At 45.8% G+C, this 19,291-nt stretch overlaps 3 protein-coding genes across 3 annotated transcripts in view; 2 read left to right on the forward strand and 1 right to left on the reverse strand.

Moving 5' to 3' along the window:
- The first annotated feature begins 1,190 nt into the window (after positions 1-1,190).
- Positions 1,191-2,481, forward strand: LOC128723901 (acidic fibroblast growth factor intracellular-binding protein). The gene is made up of 4 exons (XM_053817669.1): positions 1,191-1,281; positions 1,346-1,869; positions 1,934-2,067; positions 2,145-2,481. The coding sequence occupies exons 1-4, from the start codon at positions 1,191-1,193 to the stop codon at positions 2,479-2,481; spliced, it is 1,086 nt and encodes a 361-aa protein (XP_053673644.1).
- A 5,177-nt stretch (positions 2,482-7,658) lies between these two features.
- Positions 7,659-19,291, forward strand: part of LOC128730758 (ankyrin-3-like) — a 31,792-nt gene continuing 20,159 nt past the window's right edge. Inside the window, exons 1-3 of the mRNA XM_053823837.1 lie at positions 7,659-7,706; positions 9,263-9,385; positions 15,929-16,738. Coding sequence (XP_053679812.1) covers positions 16,310-16,738 — 429 coding nt within the window. The 5' untranslated portion in view covers positions 7,659-7,706; positions 9,263-9,385; positions 15,929-16,309. The remainder of the gene's footprint in view (positions 7,707-9,262; positions 9,386-15,928; positions 16,739-19,291) is intronic.
- Positions 9,975-11,832, reverse strand: LOC128723912 (CLIP domain-containing serine protease B4-like). Its single transcript, XM_053817680.1, has 5 exons — positions 11,817-11,832; positions 11,355-11,735; positions 10,813-10,912; positions 10,427-10,737; positions 9,975-10,355 (listed from the first exon to the last, which is right to left on the reverse strand). Exons 1-5 carry the CDS (start codon positions 11,830-11,832, stop codon positions 10,057-10,059), a joined length of 1,107 nt encoding a protein of 368 aa, XP_053673655.1. The 3' UTR covers positions 9,975-10,056.

Genomic DNA, 19,291 nt, shown 5'->3' on the forward strand with positions numbered 1-19,291 from the left:
GGGCAATTATATTATCGGAAAGGTTTCAAGCAGGGTGTTGAAGATTTTTTTAAATGGCATGTGTGTATCTATCACATGGCAAGGGACATATAGAGGGTTACTGTTACAAGAACTAGTTAGCGATTACATGTCAGAACGATTGTTAGAAGAAAGATCCAGGAAGATTTTTTTTAACCAATTTAGTAACGCAAGATGATCTTTCAGTGTGATTGTATATTCGAAAAAACTTAAAATAGATAATAATGAAATAAAATAGATACTCATATCAATACCTTTTATCTTTCTATTTGTCTTACATTATGAACTGTAGTTTATCTCACTATATTCTTATACATGGTATTTATAATGTCCAAATAATGTTCAAGGTTTTATCGTTCCTTGAGTGGGACAATAAATAAAGAAATGATTGATTTTAAATTGCTTAAATTCACTTAATTGCAGTTTTAGTGATAGCTACGACCTATTTATTATTTCTGAATTTGTACAATATACCCATGCAGATATTGTCTTACATGCCAAATTTTTGTAACTTTAACTGTTTCGGTTTTACAGCTAACTCGAAGACATAGCAGTGAGCATGTGTAAATTTAAATCGACGAATTCAAACTTAGCTCACACGTAGATGTCGCTAGCGTCGCATGAGAGAATGTGAGAGATTGTGAGTGAGAAGTGAGAAGCTAGACATTCTCACTTATTCTTTCATCAAGTTATTTAACACGAATACACTCTATATTCGATAAGTTGATGTATTTATGTATTGATTCCCATTCTGTTGATTTTCAATCGTAATAAAATCTGTAACTTTTGAGTAAATCTTACAATTTTGAAGAGTTTGATATTTCTCTCAACGACCGCGCTTTGAATTGTGCGTTGGGAAAACAGCCAAATGAATACGTGAGCTCAAATGTCAAAAAAGCAAAATATTTTCAAAACAAGGATGGGAATTGTTTACAAAACTGTTTACAACACTCCTTCCGCAGTTTCTTGATTTCCTAATAGTTAATACATCCGTACGTTCGTGTTGAATCGCACGAAGTTGTTAGGAAAGCTGCAGGAAGTAATTTCACATTCTAGTCGAGCTGTGTGAGACAACCACGCAGACGAACAAAAACTCGCCAAAATATCGGGTAGTTGCAATACGGGAAATAGTGCAATACGAGAAAGCAAAACGTTAGCTCCGTCTCGAAACGATGTTTTCCGATGTAAATGTAGACGTTTTTATTAGCAATTACACGATAATCGATCCGGAAATATACCAGCTATGGGTAGAAGGGTACACATGTAAGTGAATCGAACGACAGGGTCTCCATACGCAGGGCGATGATAAATATGTGTTTCTTTCCAGTCGTGGAAGCGGTCGCATTACTGAAGCAGAAAGGTGGCATTTTTGCCGACGTTCCAGCGGAGTTGATCGCATCGGATGTGCAAGACCACTACCGGACGTACGCAATGCTGGAAAAATTTCTACACGCCCCTCCCAAGCTGGCCGAGCAGCCGACGTTCCAGATTTGCCCACAAGACAGATCGCTGCTGATCGAGCGATATTACTCGCTGGACGATACGGTAGCGAGGGAGCTGTTCGGCAAGAAGTTGAACTCGCGCAATCGCAAAGATCTAGACGAGGTGGCAGAAAAAACGGGCGTGCGTTTGAAATCGTGCCGGCGCCAGTTCGACAACGTGAAGCGAATATTCAAAGCCGTGGAAGAAACACAGGGCAACCTGGCCCACAACATTCGCCAGCAGTTCATACTGCCGGAGGAACTCGCGCAAAAGTACGCCGCCGTGGTGTTTATCGCTTGTCTTCGCTTCGAAACGACCAAGAGGAAGCTGCAGTATCTGAACTTTAAGGATTTTTACGATTGTGCACAGGTTAGCGGTTGGGTTGGTTATTATAAGCTTTCGGGTGGTGCTTCACGTTTTGTTTTCTGCCCAGGCACTGATGACCTTCTGGACATATACGTACCAACATTCCGGAGCGGACTACCTGGACACTGAGATGGATAAGGAGTTCTTGTTGGACTTGCGCGAGATACGCTACCTGTTGGATAAGGAAAAGGAAATCAAGCAGTAAGTAGCGCTCTGGTCTATTTTTTGGCCAAGGGTGCGAATGGTGTTCTATTACAACATTTTTGTGGTTCTTCCAGCCTCGTGTCGTTGCGGTTGAAGCCTACCTTGCTCGAGCGAGCGTACCAGGAGGTGGAAAACAATTTCCGCTCCTACTATCGGTCCATCATCATGCTTGCCTGCAATCTGCATCGTACGCGCGAGTTGCGACTTTTATTCGTCGAAATGACGGAACGGTTGATCGAACCGTGGAAGCAGAATGGCTGGACGCGGGATCAAGTGCAGCTGTTCATACAGTGCATGACGCAGTGCGTGCTGGACTTGGAGGTTCCTAGAGATAATCAAGACATCCGGTGTTTGTGGGATCGCTACATGCAGGTGATTAATGTGTGCTTGTACCGAATGTATCACCCCTAATTGGTGGTGGCGAGAATTACACTCGAAAAGGTCGTGGTTAATGAGTACATTTTAGTGAATCCTTTGTCGCTTCCATAGTTATAATTGCCATACCTGCCAGTTAACAAATAAAAATTCTTCAACAATTGATTTAGGTCGTACATTCTTACTCAAGTCCAAAAATGTTCATTCGAATATAAAAAAAAAACTTTTATCATCTGCTCATTCGTCTACTCCAGCATTAAGCAGTTTCTTTAAAAAATCTTATAGCGTGAAAGAAAAGCACCGTAAAACTACGGTAGTCCACTTATGGCTTTCTTGTATTTTATAATTTATGCTGCCACTATTATTTTTATTTAGAAATGATTCACTCTGTATTTTGAAAAGATTTTTAACGATTACTTCCACTGTATAATTGTGCAGCCAACAATATTCAACCGATAGCAGACATGTCACTAACATCGAAAAAAAAAAGAAAAGAGCGTTTTAAGTAGCTGGAAACTGTACCAAAGCAGAGACGAATAATTTCCAATCTCTCTTATCTTACCGCTTTCAATCAATGGCGGTAACGCTGAAAGAAAGTGAGCAGAGCATGAAGCCAGATACAGACAGAGTCCTAGTCCGCGTGACGCATGTTTTCAATAGAGAAACAACAAGCAAGAAGTTTACTGAACTACTGGGTTTTCTTTAAGTGACAAAATAATGTACGTATTAAAACATTGATTATTACAAAAATAAATACACGTTTGAAATTAGTCGGTTACATTTTTCTTTAGAAGAATGATTCGAAAGAGTTAAGAAATAGGTTTATTTAATAAATTAATTATTTTATTTATGAAAATAGTTTTATCTAGTTGGGATTTTTAAAACTGTATATTTACAGAATTAGGTCATATTTTAATCAAAATACCTGGTGAAAAAAATCATTTTTTATGTAAGCTTCCTGCAAGCTCTTGTGAGCTGTTGTATGTGAAAAGTTAAAAAGACATACAATTTGTATCCCATACAAATTGAAAGAAATTTAACGAAAATATTCCCACGTGCGTAGGATGAATGAACAAACTGCGGTTTCGTCGCAAATTTGATACTGTAATGGAAACCACTCTTTTGCTGTCAGCAATGTCGGCTTTGTCAAAAGCGTTTCGATTCAATTTTCACAAACCATAATTGTTTTCTATAAGTACACGAAGTGCGACTACAAAACCATTCCCCACACTCCAAGTGGGATGCATCACACCCCAATGGCAATGGCACAAACTGCATCCGAGTGATGTGAAAGCGCCGTTTACAGCTCAATGCGGAATTGCAATCGGAAAGACAAACAGCACATGGAAAACCACCCATTGCCCGTTCAAAAGAAAGCCCTGCAGGATGAGGGCGCTGTGTACGAACGCAAGCAGTATTTAGTGAAGGGATTGTAAATGCACCCACACATACACACAGTCACACCGTTCGCCTTGACTAAACGTGGGCAGAGTAATAACACCGCAAAATGATGGTTGTGAGGGAGGCGCAAGAAAAAAAAACGACAAAAATTGCAACCGGATCGAGCGAGCTTTTCCGAGTGGCACGTGGGGTATTCTTTTCACTCAGCAACCCAGTAGGTTCTGATTTGGTGACTCGTAACCCAGGAAACGGCGAAATGGCTCGTGCGTCTTCTTTTTGTCATTTTTGCCCTTTGTCGCCTGCGTTTTGTGGTGATGGGATTCTTTTGCCTTTTTTCCGTTTTTTTCCTCCTCGTTACTGCATCTCCCACGAGTCTTCTATCAGACGTAGGAGCGCCACCTCAAGAGTGGTTTGATTTTTGTTGCCATTTTCACCGCTGGTGCATGTGCACTCTTCTGTCTCGCTGTCTCCCGCCTGCTATGTTGCAGTAATTGAGATTTCTTTGAGAGTTAGCCGTTGCGTCACCACCATTCAATTACAAACCATCGCAAACGTTAAATGTCTCGAGAGTGGGCAAAAACGAGCGCGAATCGTTTCCCCAGAACACTCGTGGCTACACGCGTTTTTTCTCCGTCCGGGTTTGCCAATCGGTTGCTAATTGTGCGCTTACAACCACGGCAAGCAACGGCAAAGCAAATTGAGCCATTTATGCAAAACAATCGCATAGCACAATCCCCGCCACCACTGGCAGTTTAAAGAAGCACTGGAGAGGAACATAGTAGGCTCCTCGGTGGCGGTATGATTCTCCACAGCGTGCCATAACCCGCACAAGCGTATGCAAATTTATTGAAACGATTTCAACCTTGGGCTAGGTCTTCGGGCGCACCAGGACACAGGCGGGTACGGACGATCATTTTTTTCCCTTTTTGCCACAAGATGTTGTTGAACGGTAAAGATTGCTTCGGTTCGACGATGTTGGTTTTGATAGCGAAGCATCGCCTCCCGGCAATTGTTCGTGGCTTGTGAAGCTATTCGCCTTTTTGCTTCTTTCTCTTGTAACCAGAACCAGAATATTCCTTCTCAGACCGGCAGACTGATGAAACGAGATAAGAATGTGAAGAGCAAGAGTGAAAACAGATCCCAACTCGCTCCAGGTGTGGAAATCGGGTTTGAGTTGGAAAAAAGTAATTAACTTTCGAAATTTAATAACACCTCAGCCAACGCTATTAAGCAGGAATGGCTGGGGGAGAGCGTTTATTGGTACATTTGGCTCATTCGCACGGTGGAATCATATCACAGCGCCATGCAAAACCGTTATTTCTAGCCCGGCTAGTCTTAACACCGACGAGCCGCGTGTCGAATATGTTCTCGCAAACGTGATGATTGTGAAATGAATTCCTTACTTACGCTCACGTGCTGGCGAACCACGAATCTGATAAAGATCTTCGTCCTTCACAAGCACGCTGTTTGTGAGTGGGGAAGTTTTTGTTTCAGAGCTCCACTGCTAGCGCTCAATATAAAAAAGAAGCAAGTAGAAAAAAACGAACTCCCTCTGGGCTGAATGTGATGGGTAATTTCTACGCAGGCAACAAAACACTTCTGTGGAGCGACGTGGTTTTTTGAGAGGGGAAGGAAAAAAACTCCCAAAAATGGCGCGTAACCTCCAAACGACCTTCAGGTTCCGTCAAGGCACGCCAACGGCTACTACGATGCCACCATTGTCCTGTGGGTGGTTTCGATTCGATCATTTCTTCGGTGGGATCGTTTGAGGTGTACTTTCGAACAAAATGAAATCGGGAATGCGTACTGCAAACGCAATTAATTCCTCGAAATATATTCGACGGATTTCCGGTGCGCCCCCGAGAATGGCAATCGAAATTGGTGCTGCGGATCTTTCGTCGTTCGATTCGGGGCCAGCATCGGGGGTGTGTGTGCAACTGCTCCCGGTGCATTCTGCGCTGCATTCGTCTCCTGCATCGAGTGACTTGCAAAATGTTCATGGGATGCAATGGGCCAGATGGAACCGAACCCGTGGACTGGCTATTTTGTCGTCGTGGTCGCGACGTCCTTCCGAGCTTTCCAACGACCCGACTGTCGGCGAACAGCACAAATCGGGTTGTTCCACGATTCGGTTCCACGATGGACCTGGATCTACTCTGGCAGTTTACATCGCGACCCGAAGTGTTTTATGTTGCGCGACTGTCAGCCTTTTGAGGGTGGTTCTTGGGTGAGCTTGGAAGCCAGACGAGGGTGGAAAACCACTCGTGATTTATCTCAGAGTCATGTGATGGTTGAATAAGCGTTATGGTTGAAACATTGCAAGGCGTTTGTGGGAGTTTAGAGAAGTGATATGAAAAAAATATCTCACTTTCCCAAGTGTAAAAATGTGAGATTTTGTCGCAGAAATGCTGGATTGATGGCAAAAAACACCTTGAGAACCACTAGACCTTGCTATGGGCAGTATTATCGTCAAGTACCAGGCGTCTCCATCGGTGCCGAAAAGGGGTTTCTAGCATGTTTTAATTTCGAATCACGAAATCACACCTAAAAAAAGTCGGCAACTTTCCAGATCCGTATGCTTTTACCGCTCGTGGAATGTCGAAGGAACCACGGAGCAAACGAGTCACGTGTCGAAGGCACGCTGCCGTTTTTCTCATATGGTTCACCCATCCTATTGGCAAAATCAAGAATTCCAGTGGCGCATGGTGGATACAACAATACAACAAAATACAACAAAAAAGGAAACGCTCCCACTAACATCATTCCCATATCCAAACAAATCCAATTTTTGCCGGAGCGCACAACAAAACGCGAACCGATCCGTGCTGCAAATGTTTGAATATTTTCGGTTTCGTTTGCGTTTTGCTGCGCCTCCATTGTGTCGCCTTGGCGTCGTTCTGTTATGGCGTGTGTTTGGGGTGAAGGAGAAGCAAATATTAAGCAAAACAAACCAACCCCACCCAGCATGGGTGGTGCAGGCGGTTGTTGTTGCATTGCAAGGAACGTGTTTCGTGTTGGAGCTATCCCGGTGCAACGTAACCGAACATCGGGATGCCATCGAATCTCGTCCGCCAAAAAAAAAACCAAACAATGTAGAGTAACTTTCCTTTTTGCTCTCTCTCTCGCTCTCTCGTGCGCTCTTTATCTCTCTCTCTCTCTCGTTCTTTCTTTCTTTAGTAGACAGCACTCTTCGATCTCTTTCGTCGGTTAAAATCCTTCTCGCTTTCATCTTGCCTCTTTTTCTCTCGCTCGTACTCCCTCTCTCTCTCGCTCTCACGCTACATTTTCGCAACGATGGCCTCCTTTTTAGGGGGTTTTCCTTGAGCAAAGCCCTTTACTAAGGCGCCACCGAGACGTGTGATTTTTTTGTTGTTTCTGTTATACCCGCCCTATCTCGCATGGCCCAGTCACGATGGTTGGGAAAGCGTTTGTGCTTCCCGGATACGCTACGACACCCACTCACCCACCCACGGCTCTGGGGTGTTTGTATCGCATGCGACGTCGCATCCGAACGGAAGCCGAAGTGTATAATCCTAGGTCGACAGTACGCGTCTAGGTGGAAATTCACCGTGCCCTACGCTCGCGCCCTGCGCCACAGCGAGAAAGGAAATAACGCGTACTGGGTGCGTGGGTGAGAGCGGGTGCGATTGACTTCACCGTTACGGAGTATGGGTAGAGAGGGTAGCTAGGGATGGGGGAAAAAAGTGTAAAGAGAAAGGTTTTCCACGCTTGGAACTAGCGCCTCGTCTGGTGGTTCAGCAGACCGAAGTCGTCACAGTCGTCGTCATTCCGTCTCCATACTCGGACCGTGAGTGATCGCGTGAGGCGCGCGTGTTTTCTCCGAACCCGCGGAAAAACGTGTGTGCGTTTTGTACGGTGAAAGCGACAGTTTGAACACATATTTCTTATAAGTGTAGGTCTGGAAGGAAGTGGTTCCACACTTCCGGTTGTGCGTGGTATCTTAAGCGTAGTGTGGCGTCGTGAGGAGTTGTTTGCGTGCCCTTTTTCTCACCCGCAGGAGCTTCTGATAATCGCATCGATTGATGAGCTTTTTCTCCCGCTGTGGAACCGTGATAACACACCCCCACCCATAACTTAACGCTTCGTGAAAGCGCCAGTTAAACGTTGCCGTTGGGGTTAAAGAAAAACCAAAATTGGTCCAAGCAACACGCCTTCCGCGATGCTGCAATGACGACGCCCTTTCATTTTTCGCCAACTGTGGTTGTCTAAATATTTGGATGCGAAAAGTTTTTCTCGTAGAATCCACCCCCAAAAAATACGTGTGCCTAAAGGGTTGGCCATTTTCTGTGGTGGTCGCGGGGTTCATTACAAGCCTCGAGGCGATTTTGTGCATACTTTGCGACCAACACTCGTTTGGTTGTGGGAAGGTTTATTTATTTTTTCTATACAAGAGCAATACCACACAGGACCGAATAAATAAGATCGGTTCAAAGTTGGCCAAATACCTAGCTGCTAGCCGGTGGTGGCCCGAAAAAATACGCAGTGTTGTATCTTTTTTATCTATCCTACCAACCGCCCACATAATAGACAGAAAATGGGCCAAAAAGCGCTTCTTTTGAAAATGTTTTACGTACCATTTTTATAGCTCCACGCTACTTTGCAAAACCGCAAGGCAGAACGATGCTTTTTTTTATTCCTCTCTCTCTTCGAAACGTATAATTCCCTGTTTGTTTTTTTTTTATTATTTATTTCATCACCTCCCCCACCAGACAAGGCGATGCGTTTCTTCGCCCCTTTTCGCCTACGTCTGCACGAATCCCTCGCTCTGCCCGTTGGATGTGCCAGTTTTGTTTGCCACCCTTCGAACGTGTGGCAGCGGTTGGGGTGAGATTTAATTTCATATCTGCCTTCACTTCGCTCATCTTTCAACATTAATTTTCTCGTCCGTGCTGGAGACCGTTCGGGACGGACGCCATCCCCATCTAACGAGTCTGGGTAGTTTGGTGAACAGAAAAATGCTATTCTATGCCACGCTTCTCCACCGCACGGTCGTGTGAGAGGGACGTTTGGAAAAGCTTCTTAATTAATTCGTCGGTCTGAATATGACGCCACCGGGGCCCCCCCATCGGTTCTTGCGTGAGTGTGTCCGACATGATCATTGTCCATCCACGGATGGCGGCTCATTTTTTGCCTTGAATTTCGGACGGTTCGAAGCGGATTCGTTTGGCGCGATCAGGTTCACGCGACACTTGGAACTGATCCGGATGATCCTACCGCAACGTGATGAAGAGGTGGCTTAAAAATGCAATATACATCTCTCCATTGGCGGCTTGGTTCTGTGTTTTCATTTGCTGTAGCAGACCTACAGCCCAACTCCGGCGCTTCGTTCGCTCTCTCGGGGGGTTTTTCCGTGTTTCAATAGCAGTTAACGTGTCGTTGCATTAAATTTGTTTAGCACTACACCCGTGGCAATTGGTGCAGGAATAGAAAATCTCGCGAAAATAAATAAATTAAGCACGTACCCAGCGTACACAGTGAACGTTTATTGTGGCAGTGGTTGGCGTGCTGGCGCGTACTGGTAAGTGGGTGGGAAATAAATTACATGTTTACGATGGCAAGCGCCGATCGCACAGTTGCACCAACGGTAAACAAACTGCGGGAATTCCGTGCAAAAAGGGATCCATTCCGGTTATTGAATTAATCTTGTTCAAAAATCGAGCACCTAGGGCGTGTGTTTTGCAGGTCAGGTGGGTGATCAGTCGACTGGAGCAGGTGTAGTTTTGGTGTGGTGTGATCGATTGGTGCGAGGGCCGTAAATTGAATTCGAATTCCAGCCACACAACAAAGTAGTTAGCTATTTACTAAGTGCTTGTGTGTGGGTGGGTTGAGTTTGGGTGGAATTTGTTGTAGCGTGTTTCGTGAAGGTTTCTAGCGCTCGGCTCTGTGTAGTTAATGTACCGGAAGCATTAGATAGGGCCCGGGTTAATTGCCCCAAAGTGTACACACCACCGTGAGGTGTTTCTTCGAATTTGGAAAGCCTGTAAAACGCAATGCGATGTTAAAATTGTGGTATGTTACATTTAGCTTGCTGCAGAGAGCCTGTAATTAAAGCCTATCAGTAACGGATTGGATAAATTCACCCCCAGCACCTGGCATTTGTTTGTACAGTTAATTCGTTTATTTTCCACCAAAGCTCAATAGCCCCCTGGAAAAATGACGCCATTTTCTCGAACCTCCGAAAGATGTTTGTTACGGTTCTAGGTTGTCCACAATCCAATCACCAAACACTCCCACGTTCGTGTAGACCGCGGGTTCCCCAACGATGGCGCACTGCTTGCGGAAGCTGCCAACTCCGATCAGATACCAGGCGCCTCCAGCGTGTTGGTACATCAGCGGTCCCCCGGAGTCTCCATGGCACGTGTCCTGATCGCGCTGGGGTGTGGCACAAATGTGACCCTCGTCGATGTTGGCGTGGGGGTACTTGCTCCGGCAAACGTCCCGGGAAACTCCCGATAACGCGTAGTTCCACTTGAAGTCGCTTCCGGTGGCTGCGAAAAAGGACACGGCAAGGTTACTTTCAGAACATTCGTGGAAAGTTCCTCACATACAGCGAACCTACCGTCGGATGTTTTTCCCCAACCCGTCTCGAGAAAGTTACCACCCTCGAGGTTCAGCTCCTGCCGAAATGCTTCCTCAAGCGGTAGACAAATTGGTGCGACCGAGTCGGTCATTTTCACCTTTCCTGCCAATCGCACGAGCGCGATATCTTGCTTCACGGTTGGCGATCCGGTGCCGGTATAGTTTTCGGGAATTATGACCTTTTCGATGGGGAATTCTTGCGTCGGGCTGGTGCAGTTGACTGCTTCTTCATCGTCTGATGTACAGTCTGGATCCGTCTGTAGATCGTATTCGCCAACACGAACGGACACGCTGGATGAGAGAAAATAAAACACCTTTAAGCTATGGGGACAAGAGATAATGAGATGTCGCAAAAGGGGAACCAACATTGTCCAGGTTTTTTTCACGTCCATGATGCACCGAGCTGCAGTCAACACGTAGCGATCACTGATAAGCGCTCCTCCGCAATGAAAGCGATCCTCACCGTCTGTTAGAAAAACAATTTATACATCATCGGTAAGCGTTAACAGCCATTTAAACGTTTACATAACAGTGCGATTTCGAGCTTCTTTTCCTCAGCAAAATGTAACAATCGTTAAAACCCCATGACAAACACACTTTAAGCTTGTCAGTTTAACACAAAATGCATGCTACAGACAAGGAAAAGCACGGAGTTTTTCTTCATCAACGAGTATTGTGAACTTTGAGCAGTAATTTTGTGAGCACCTTCGAGAACACTTTTATCACTTCATACCACATTTGTTGGGGAAAATATTGTATTGTTTTTTGTTCAGCACGTTCAAAATTGACTATCTGTCACGCCATCGCACCGAATCGGTTTTCGTCGCAATGAGTACTAGATTAGCGGTAATAAGCGACTTCCTTCCAAATGCGCCCCATCGTGGGATGGGCATCCGGACATCCCTCACCTTTGGTTCGATGCTGAATCAGGACATTCCACGGATGATGGAAAAGCATCGCTCGCTCACCAACCAACGGTCCCCGGTACCCGTCATCCCGCCCACACACCGTCGGCAGAAGCTCGCGCTTTTCCTCCCGTGTGCTGAACCGATTCTCAACCAACTCGGCGATGGTTTCCGCGTCAACCGGTTCAACCGTTTGCGTGACGTTCGGTTCGTTGCAGCATACCAGCGCCTTAGTTTCGAGCATACCACACCGAATCGCTTCCAGATAGCGAATGTCGTTGCTCGAATGGTCCTGCTTCTTGAGCACGGCTCGCGCAAACGGGCACTCGCGTACCAACACGCAAGTTCCACCGGTTCCGTCGGGCGTTTGGCAGCTGGAAAGATCTGTGGAATGCGTACAAAACAGTGATGGATTGTGGTGAAAATGGCACCCCTTTGCTTTGGATTGCTTGCTCACACACGTACACTGGGTGTAGGCCATGTTGGCGCACAGCAGCAGCGGCAGCAGCAGCAGCGCACACGACACAAAAATTCGCCGCACAACGTTGTTCCTCATTCCGGTGCGGTTGTTGTTCTGCCACAGGGCGCCCCTTTTGGATGCTCCAAACACACGCTGGCCAAAAACCTGTTAAACGATCGGACGCGTTCCGGCTACTGACGGGTGGTTTTGACGATCCCATTCCCAGCGGAATTCCCGGTTCTGACCGGACTGCTTGCTGCGGAGTGAAACCTGTTTTCACGCCGCATCATTCTCGACCATCGCTCGAACGGGCTCGATACACTTTTGCATACCTCAGACGTTGTTGCCACTGCACGGAGTTGGCTTTATTTTTCTCTTCTTCTCCTTCTTTTTCTTCTTTTCCTTTGGCTGATAATATGCGAATTTTGTACCGGTTTTGACCTTCGACCCGGCGGGCTGAACTTACCCGAGGAGCGGTTCTAATCCGCACGGTTCGGTAGCTCCCAACGATGAGTGAAACAATAATGCGAAGGTGTGATAGGGATTTCTCGTTTCTGTTTTGAGCATGTTTTTTTTTGTTCCATTTTTGCTTGTTACCGGCAGCGGATAACACCGCACATGGTTTGTCGTCCGCGCTAAAACAAGTTCTCGGCGGGTTTCGCGGGAAGATTCACGACGGAGATGAGTTTTGAAGCCGTTTGATGGCATCGTCTAGCTTTTCGGGTGGATGTGCTGTTATGTTGAGATGCTGGCGTAGTGTATCAAACAAAAGTAAACAGTGTTATAATCCATGACTCTTCTGCACACAGACACTGGGGCAGGGGTGATGAAAAAGGTCAACGAAGCAAAAAAGACATTAGACTAGCGTGCGAAACGATGAACTGGCATGAAACGTGCAAAGATGAAACTATTCTTGCGATGGAGGCAGTTCGTTCGGTTGATCGTTTACATTTGCGGTCGCTTGAGCGAAAACTTTGAGTGAAGTCATAAACAACGGTTAATAGAATGCGTTTTAGGACGTATGTGCACGTCAGCGTTACGTGAAAAAGGAAGGAAGTCTTGATGATAGTCTGTACCGCAAAGCACGAAATATTGGAACAAATTTATGGAAGAAAAATGGATAATCAAGATGGATTAATTAAGATGATCTTAAATTGTTTGCATTTTCCTTATTTCAACGGGCAAAAGAAAGTAAAAAATACTATTATTTGTAGACGTTTTTCAATAGGAGGTAGCGGAACGTATAGCTACAAGAAATTTTTTATCAAATCCTTCGACTGTTACATTGTGTGGTTGAGGGATCGAACTTGGATTGGAATCGAACTAGAGCGTACTACTATTTTTACAGTCGATTAAATCCTTATGTACTTATTACTTTATTCTCTAGGAAGACTAAGTAATGTTGTTTTGAGGCAAAATAAGTTCTTTCACAGCCGAAAAGTATTGTTTAAAAAACTGGGGCGAAAAGTATTGTTAAAAAAACCTTAAAACCCTTATCCTTGAGTCTATGTACAAAAAATAATTCATAAATCAATCATTCAAACGAGGAACCAAAACCCACGAGGTGTTAAAATAAAAGTTAGCGAGCATGTACCCCGGGCATTCTACGTTGAGAATTACGTCAGTGGTCAGATAAGGTCAGGTATGGGATATGAATATTAGATTGCAGCGGCTTCGGGGCAAATTAAATAATTTGCTGGTGGAAATTAATTTCCTTTCTCTTCTCCCGATCACCACCGTTGCCAACGAAAAAGCAGCTGTTTTAGAGAGAGGGAGATAGAAAAAAAAGGACTTTATCTGCCTTGTGCTCGTCTGCTTACTCGGGCTCTTTAATTAAAGCGACCATAAACGTTATCGCCTGGCTGGACGACGGGACCGGTTATATTTAGATCATCACATCCGCAACTTATCTCATCTGCCGATGGCCGGTAAAACTCGCCAGTGTTCGTTCGTTTGTCTAATGCTCCAAACCAACCAGCTGCCCGTCGGGCCTTTCCACGCTTTATGCAGGATTCATTGAAATTCGATCAATTCGCCAGATTGTCGTCCCTGTGCTGCCTTGTGTCGATTGGCGTCGTTCGGCTAACGTGAACCAGATGCCGATAAACCACTGGTGGGACGATGGAGCACCGAGGGTTCAATTTGTCCGCTGCCACACCGGATGTGGCCGGGTTGTCGGGTTTACGTAATCGGGTGTACTCGCAACCTTGCATCGAATCCGGACGCCTGTGTCCTGTGGCTGTTGAAGGCTTCGATCGTATTGTATTCGCCGACACAGCAGCTTCACTGCATGGTTCATTAAAAGTTCATTTGACTAAGCGTTTTAAATGCGCCCCGAAACCCGGAATACGCTCTTCATGTTGATGGTAGAGAAAATGCGAACTGGCGGCAATTCCCGTCCTCGGTGAGCCTGATAATATAGCAATGCGTGGGAGGGATTATAGGCGCTTTCCCAAAATAACATCACTCATTTTTAGACGCCCATGTATGGGATGAGGATATTATTTTTCGCTCCAGGTCCCATCCATCATGTAAAAAGCGTGTGGAAACATACGAAAAGGATGTGATTGAGTAATCTTTTTACGGGAGTATATATATCGTTTTAAAATTACTTTTCACTGCACCTCACCTGCATGTTTGGTGCGGTGGCGTTGTAACATTTTTAATCCGTCCCAAGCTACCGTAAGCCTCGCATACAACAAAGCTGTCTTCGTTGGCGAAAGAACGGGAGGTTTTTTTTTCTTCCACCCGCAAGCTAACGAAACAATGGGTGGTTTTGTTGGTTTGAAGTTTGTTGCACATTTTCCTCCCACTGTGCGGCTGCGTGCTGTGTAAGATAATGCAATAAACTGTACCACGCTACGCCAGGACTACGGAAGGTGGGTCAAACGGTTCCGTTCCGTGGCAGGAGTGGATAAAAATCACCCCTCGCCGGCGGCAGTCGACCATTCCGCCCCTTCCGTACTGTGGCAGGTAGGTCCGCTTTCGGCACCGTCGGGAGTGAAGTAATTTGCAAACGATCCCTCATCACGCATACCTTAGGCAATTTGGTGTCGGTTAAATGGGGCCACCGGAGTGTGGGTGCATCCTTCCAATTACGGACCGCCCAAGCGCACCACCCTCGTTTTGGGTGTGGCAGGGTGGCAGGGTGGCACGATGGCGGGCGCATGATTATGAGTCAAATTAAGTTTTATTATCCCTGCGGTCCGCCATTGTTGTTACGTGCCGCTGGCTGGCGGTGACATTTACGCACTATTCCCGCTGTCACGTGACATTCGCGCGGATGTTTTCGCAGCCTGCTTCGATGCGCATCCCGAGCGTGCGTTACGTTTCCGTGGCTGCTAGGGAAACGAATGCCACGGCGAGTGAACCGAGGCCGTTACTCAGCGTGTGAACCGTGTCCTAGCGGGCGAGAAGAAGGACATATTCCGGAAGGCCTCACACCGGAAGCTGGAGCAGGACGATGCGAAGCGGTGCCAGAAAGTAACGCGAGGCGTGCGATGGCGGTTGCGTAGAGGTCATGTAGAGGAGAAAAATGGGTGTGCTGTGGCCCGCAAAGATTCGTTCGGCGCAGGATCCGGAGTGCTGGATGGACGCCGATGGTTGCACGGTTGCATGCATTTTTGAGGGCAGCAGCCTTTTGGCGCCAGCACCATGTCGCGACGTGTTTTGTGTGTGTGTGTGTGTGTGTGTGAGAGAGAGAGAGAGAGCGTGTATGTGTGTGCGCGTGTGTGTGCTTGTTTCTCCCCCGGGGTGAACCGTACTTGCAGCTACGATATCATGATATAGTAAGCGGCTTAATTTTATGTGGCACTAACGGCGACATTGCATATGGTTTTAGTAACCTCCTGTTTACTGGCGAATTGCTCTTTGTGGATGCGGAAAGTGCTGACGAATGACGCATACGTTCCGTTTGGTATGAAACAATTGAACCGGGTGTGCTAAGAAGCAAATTTCCGCAGTAAAATAGAGCTGCAAAGTTGATCGTTGTTCGTTTGATCGTGCTGCTATTAAACCTCTAGCACGCAGCATTGTTGAGGGATCTCCCAAACTAACATGTATCTTCTGTGGTGTAACACTCAATTCATAAATTCTATTGTATTTTTTTTCTTTTCAGACATCACCCCTCCAAATAAGTGGTGTTTGGTGCTGAGTGAGTGAAAGCTTGTTTGCATGCATGAAAGTTTAATAAAACCGTGGCAGGATTGTTGGGATAAATCCGTAATCCTCTGTAGTGTGACAGCATTAAGTAATAAATAAGCTACCGTCGAGGCAGCGGTGAAAGGCGAATGATTAATACATATATATATATTTATTCTATAATATATCGTGAGTGAATCGTATCGCGGGAGTCAGTAGTACACTCCCACTGTTACACTTGTTAAACGCGCAGCTAGCCGAGGTTACAGTAGATAAACGACCAGCCGTTGTTTTTTAGCCAACAAGTTACCCTAACCAAAAAAAAAAAGAAAAAAGTTCACCAAACGAGGGCAAGAAAATGGCCCAATTTGTGACACACATCCAGCCGACGCTGATAGAGGCCTCGCAAGGTCACGTACCGCATCACCATGGGCATCAGGTAGGAGTGCCCCATTCGTCGCATCTTCCCCACAGCGGCCACAACATGCCATCTCCACCCACTCATCACCATGGGCATGCCCACGGTCATGTTCACGGGCACCATACGCTGGTTCACAGCGCCAGCCGGGAGATATCGAACAGCAAGAGTTCGTCGGGACACCATAAGGCACCGATGCACCTGCCATTGTCTCCCAAAGCGGACGAGCATCATCAGCATCATCAACCGCACCCGCATTATCAGCACGTGGAAGGATACTATCAGCATGCACCGTTGCATTATCAGCATCACCATCAGCAGCAGCAGCAGCAGCATCACGGACATAGCCATGGCCATCATCACTCGGGAGTAAGTATACCTACTTGATGCTGAGCGGGTGTAATCTAAAATTAAAATGTAATCAATTTTCGATCGCGTCACGTGGGAACCATTACGAGGCAGCACCATTACGCGGGGTGTTACACCGTGATTAGTCATCGCAAAGAGGGCCCATCAATCTGTCCACGGTAAAATGCGATGAAATGTTAACTATTTATGAGCGATGCGCGTGATTGAGTTGCTGTCCGAATGCAAACGATGTTTATGCTCGCTTTTCAACACTTTGCACACGGCAGATGGGCAGCAGGCTGTGTTGTTTATCTAAAAATTGATGTTGAAAGTCGGTTCAATCTCGCCCCTCGTTTGATGTGCTTGGACGCCCCGTGGCTTTTCAAAGTACACGCTTTGGTTCGAAAGTAAATCTGGGATCTGGTAAACGGTGAATATGCACCACGTTGATTGATGATACATGTTTATTGGTGCAACTTTTAAATGCCTAGTGGGGCATTCTTCAAATTTGCAACGTTTGAAAATAAAACGGTTTGAAAACTTCTTTTTATCCGCTTAGTTAGCATAACTAAATTAAATGGACGTTAAATTAATTAAATTGTTGCAAGAAGTTGTTGAAATTTTCACGACTTGCTAGGAGAAGAAATTCCTGGGTGATACCGCATCATTGCGATGAAAAGAGACTTGTGTAGAACTGATGATTGGAGCTATGGTTTAGACCTAATGTTTAGAACAATAATAAGCCCCACCAGGCAGATCTCGTTAATTGTTTCAATGTAACCTTTCCAGCCGATCCGGGTATATCGGGTCACAGTGCACGAGCACATAACCAGAAATTGGCCAGTGGCGATAAAATGGCCGTAAAAAAAGCATTAAAAAGTTGAAAATTTATAGCCGTATGCAAATCGCGTCGAGTAGGAGCAGAACCAACCGCGTCACGTTGAGCTGATCTTGCACCAGCAGCACCTACGGGGCAAAGGGTTGTGGCCTGCCTGGCGTGCCTGACTCGATTACCGTGGGGAAATCATGAAAGTTTGGCATTCGGCCCACCGTGTGCAGTAAATTACAGCAACAATTCTGCTGAGCCCGAGCGGAAATAAGCTGGATCACGCGTGCTCTATTTTGATCACGCTCGTGGCAACCCTTAAACCTTAAAGCGCTCGATAGTTGATAGGCTTTTCGAGGGAATATTACGCGGTTGCGTGCGTCTCGTACATAGCAAAAGGCGAGTATTTGTTAGCCCTGCGTTAGAAGTAATGAGCGAATGCAACGGATTCCGGGGGTAAATTGATACGTCGCGTGCTGTTTGGGGCCCGTTTGGAATCTTGTTAATGCCTGAAAGCCAGAGTAGTGTTAGGTGAGGTGGCAAAGGATTAGGCATAGTGGACGGAGTGCCAGACAAATGTTTCTATTTTCTATTTAAACGAGGTATTGGTGAGGATTTTATAGCAAAAAAAAAGGCAAATGTAGCCGTTTGCTGTGTACACTAAGGTTAATGCTGAACAGTTTAACGCTATATGTATAATTTTCTACTCTTCTGAGAACAAAATAAGCATTCGTTAATCATCGATAGTAAACGTGTTCGCTTTTCAAGCTGGTATCGCCTTAACGCTTATTGGGTATGGGCAAGGCCTGCCCAAATAAACCAAAACACGCTCAATCACGTGCCTGACCGAAATGCCGTTGGAATTCGTAACAAGATTATAAACAAGCGAAATCGGCCAACAGATCAGAACGGTGGCCAAAAACCAGCGGAACAAGACACCCAGAAAAAGAAACAGCAGTTCTAGTAGCAGCGTGAAAAATCCACTTTCTCCCTCTCTTTCTCTTGTTTTCTCTGACTCTTTCTTGCTTCAGCACATTTTAGCGTGTTGAGCCCAGCCATTGGCGAAATGGTTGGGAAAACCTTTCACGCCACAAAGCTCGACTATGTTGCAAAACTCAAATTATGTTCAAACGTTACGTGCGCTGTTCCGTCGATTGTCATTTTTGGTTCGTTGCCAAGACGAATTGTTTATCAAACTTTGGAGAAAAGCGGAAACGGTGTCAACGTATTACCAAAACTAGGTACGAGAATAAAAAAAAAGTTATAAGACATAAGTCAAACGATTATGCTGGAGAAATAGAGCAACGCGAAAGTACACCAACGCCTTATCGCCGTGCAGCTATTTCCCGCCAAAATAAAAAAAACAAGTCGAACCGAAGCAATATATTCCAATGTCAAATTGTCAACGCCTACTCTTCATGTGTGTGTGTTTTCGTGTGGGACGTTTTCATATCCCGGATGCACGGATGTAAGAAAAAAGGAACCACGGTGGTCAGGAAACGGCACAGCCAAATAGTTGTGCAACTATCGTCTTGGCAATCATTCCTTTAAGTGATTCTTATTGTTGCCATTCCGGCGGTGGAATCTTTTTCGTGGGAGTCGCTGCATGAATAACGACAGTTTCCATTATTTGTTGGCATCTGGCACCGTGACCGGTTCGATCTGGAAAACTGATCCAATCACGTTATGGCTGATCGGGTTCGTTGCCGCCTGTTCGTTTCCGTTGATGACAGAGGATTAGGTTACCG

The sequence above is a fragment of the Anopheles nili genome, chromosome 2 (assembly GCF_943737925.1).
Source record: "Anopheles nili chromosome 2, idAnoNiliSN_F5_01, whole genome shotgun sequence".
Taxonomy (NCBI): Eukaryota; Metazoa; Arthropoda; class Insecta; order Diptera; family Culicidae; genus Anopheles; species Anopheles nili.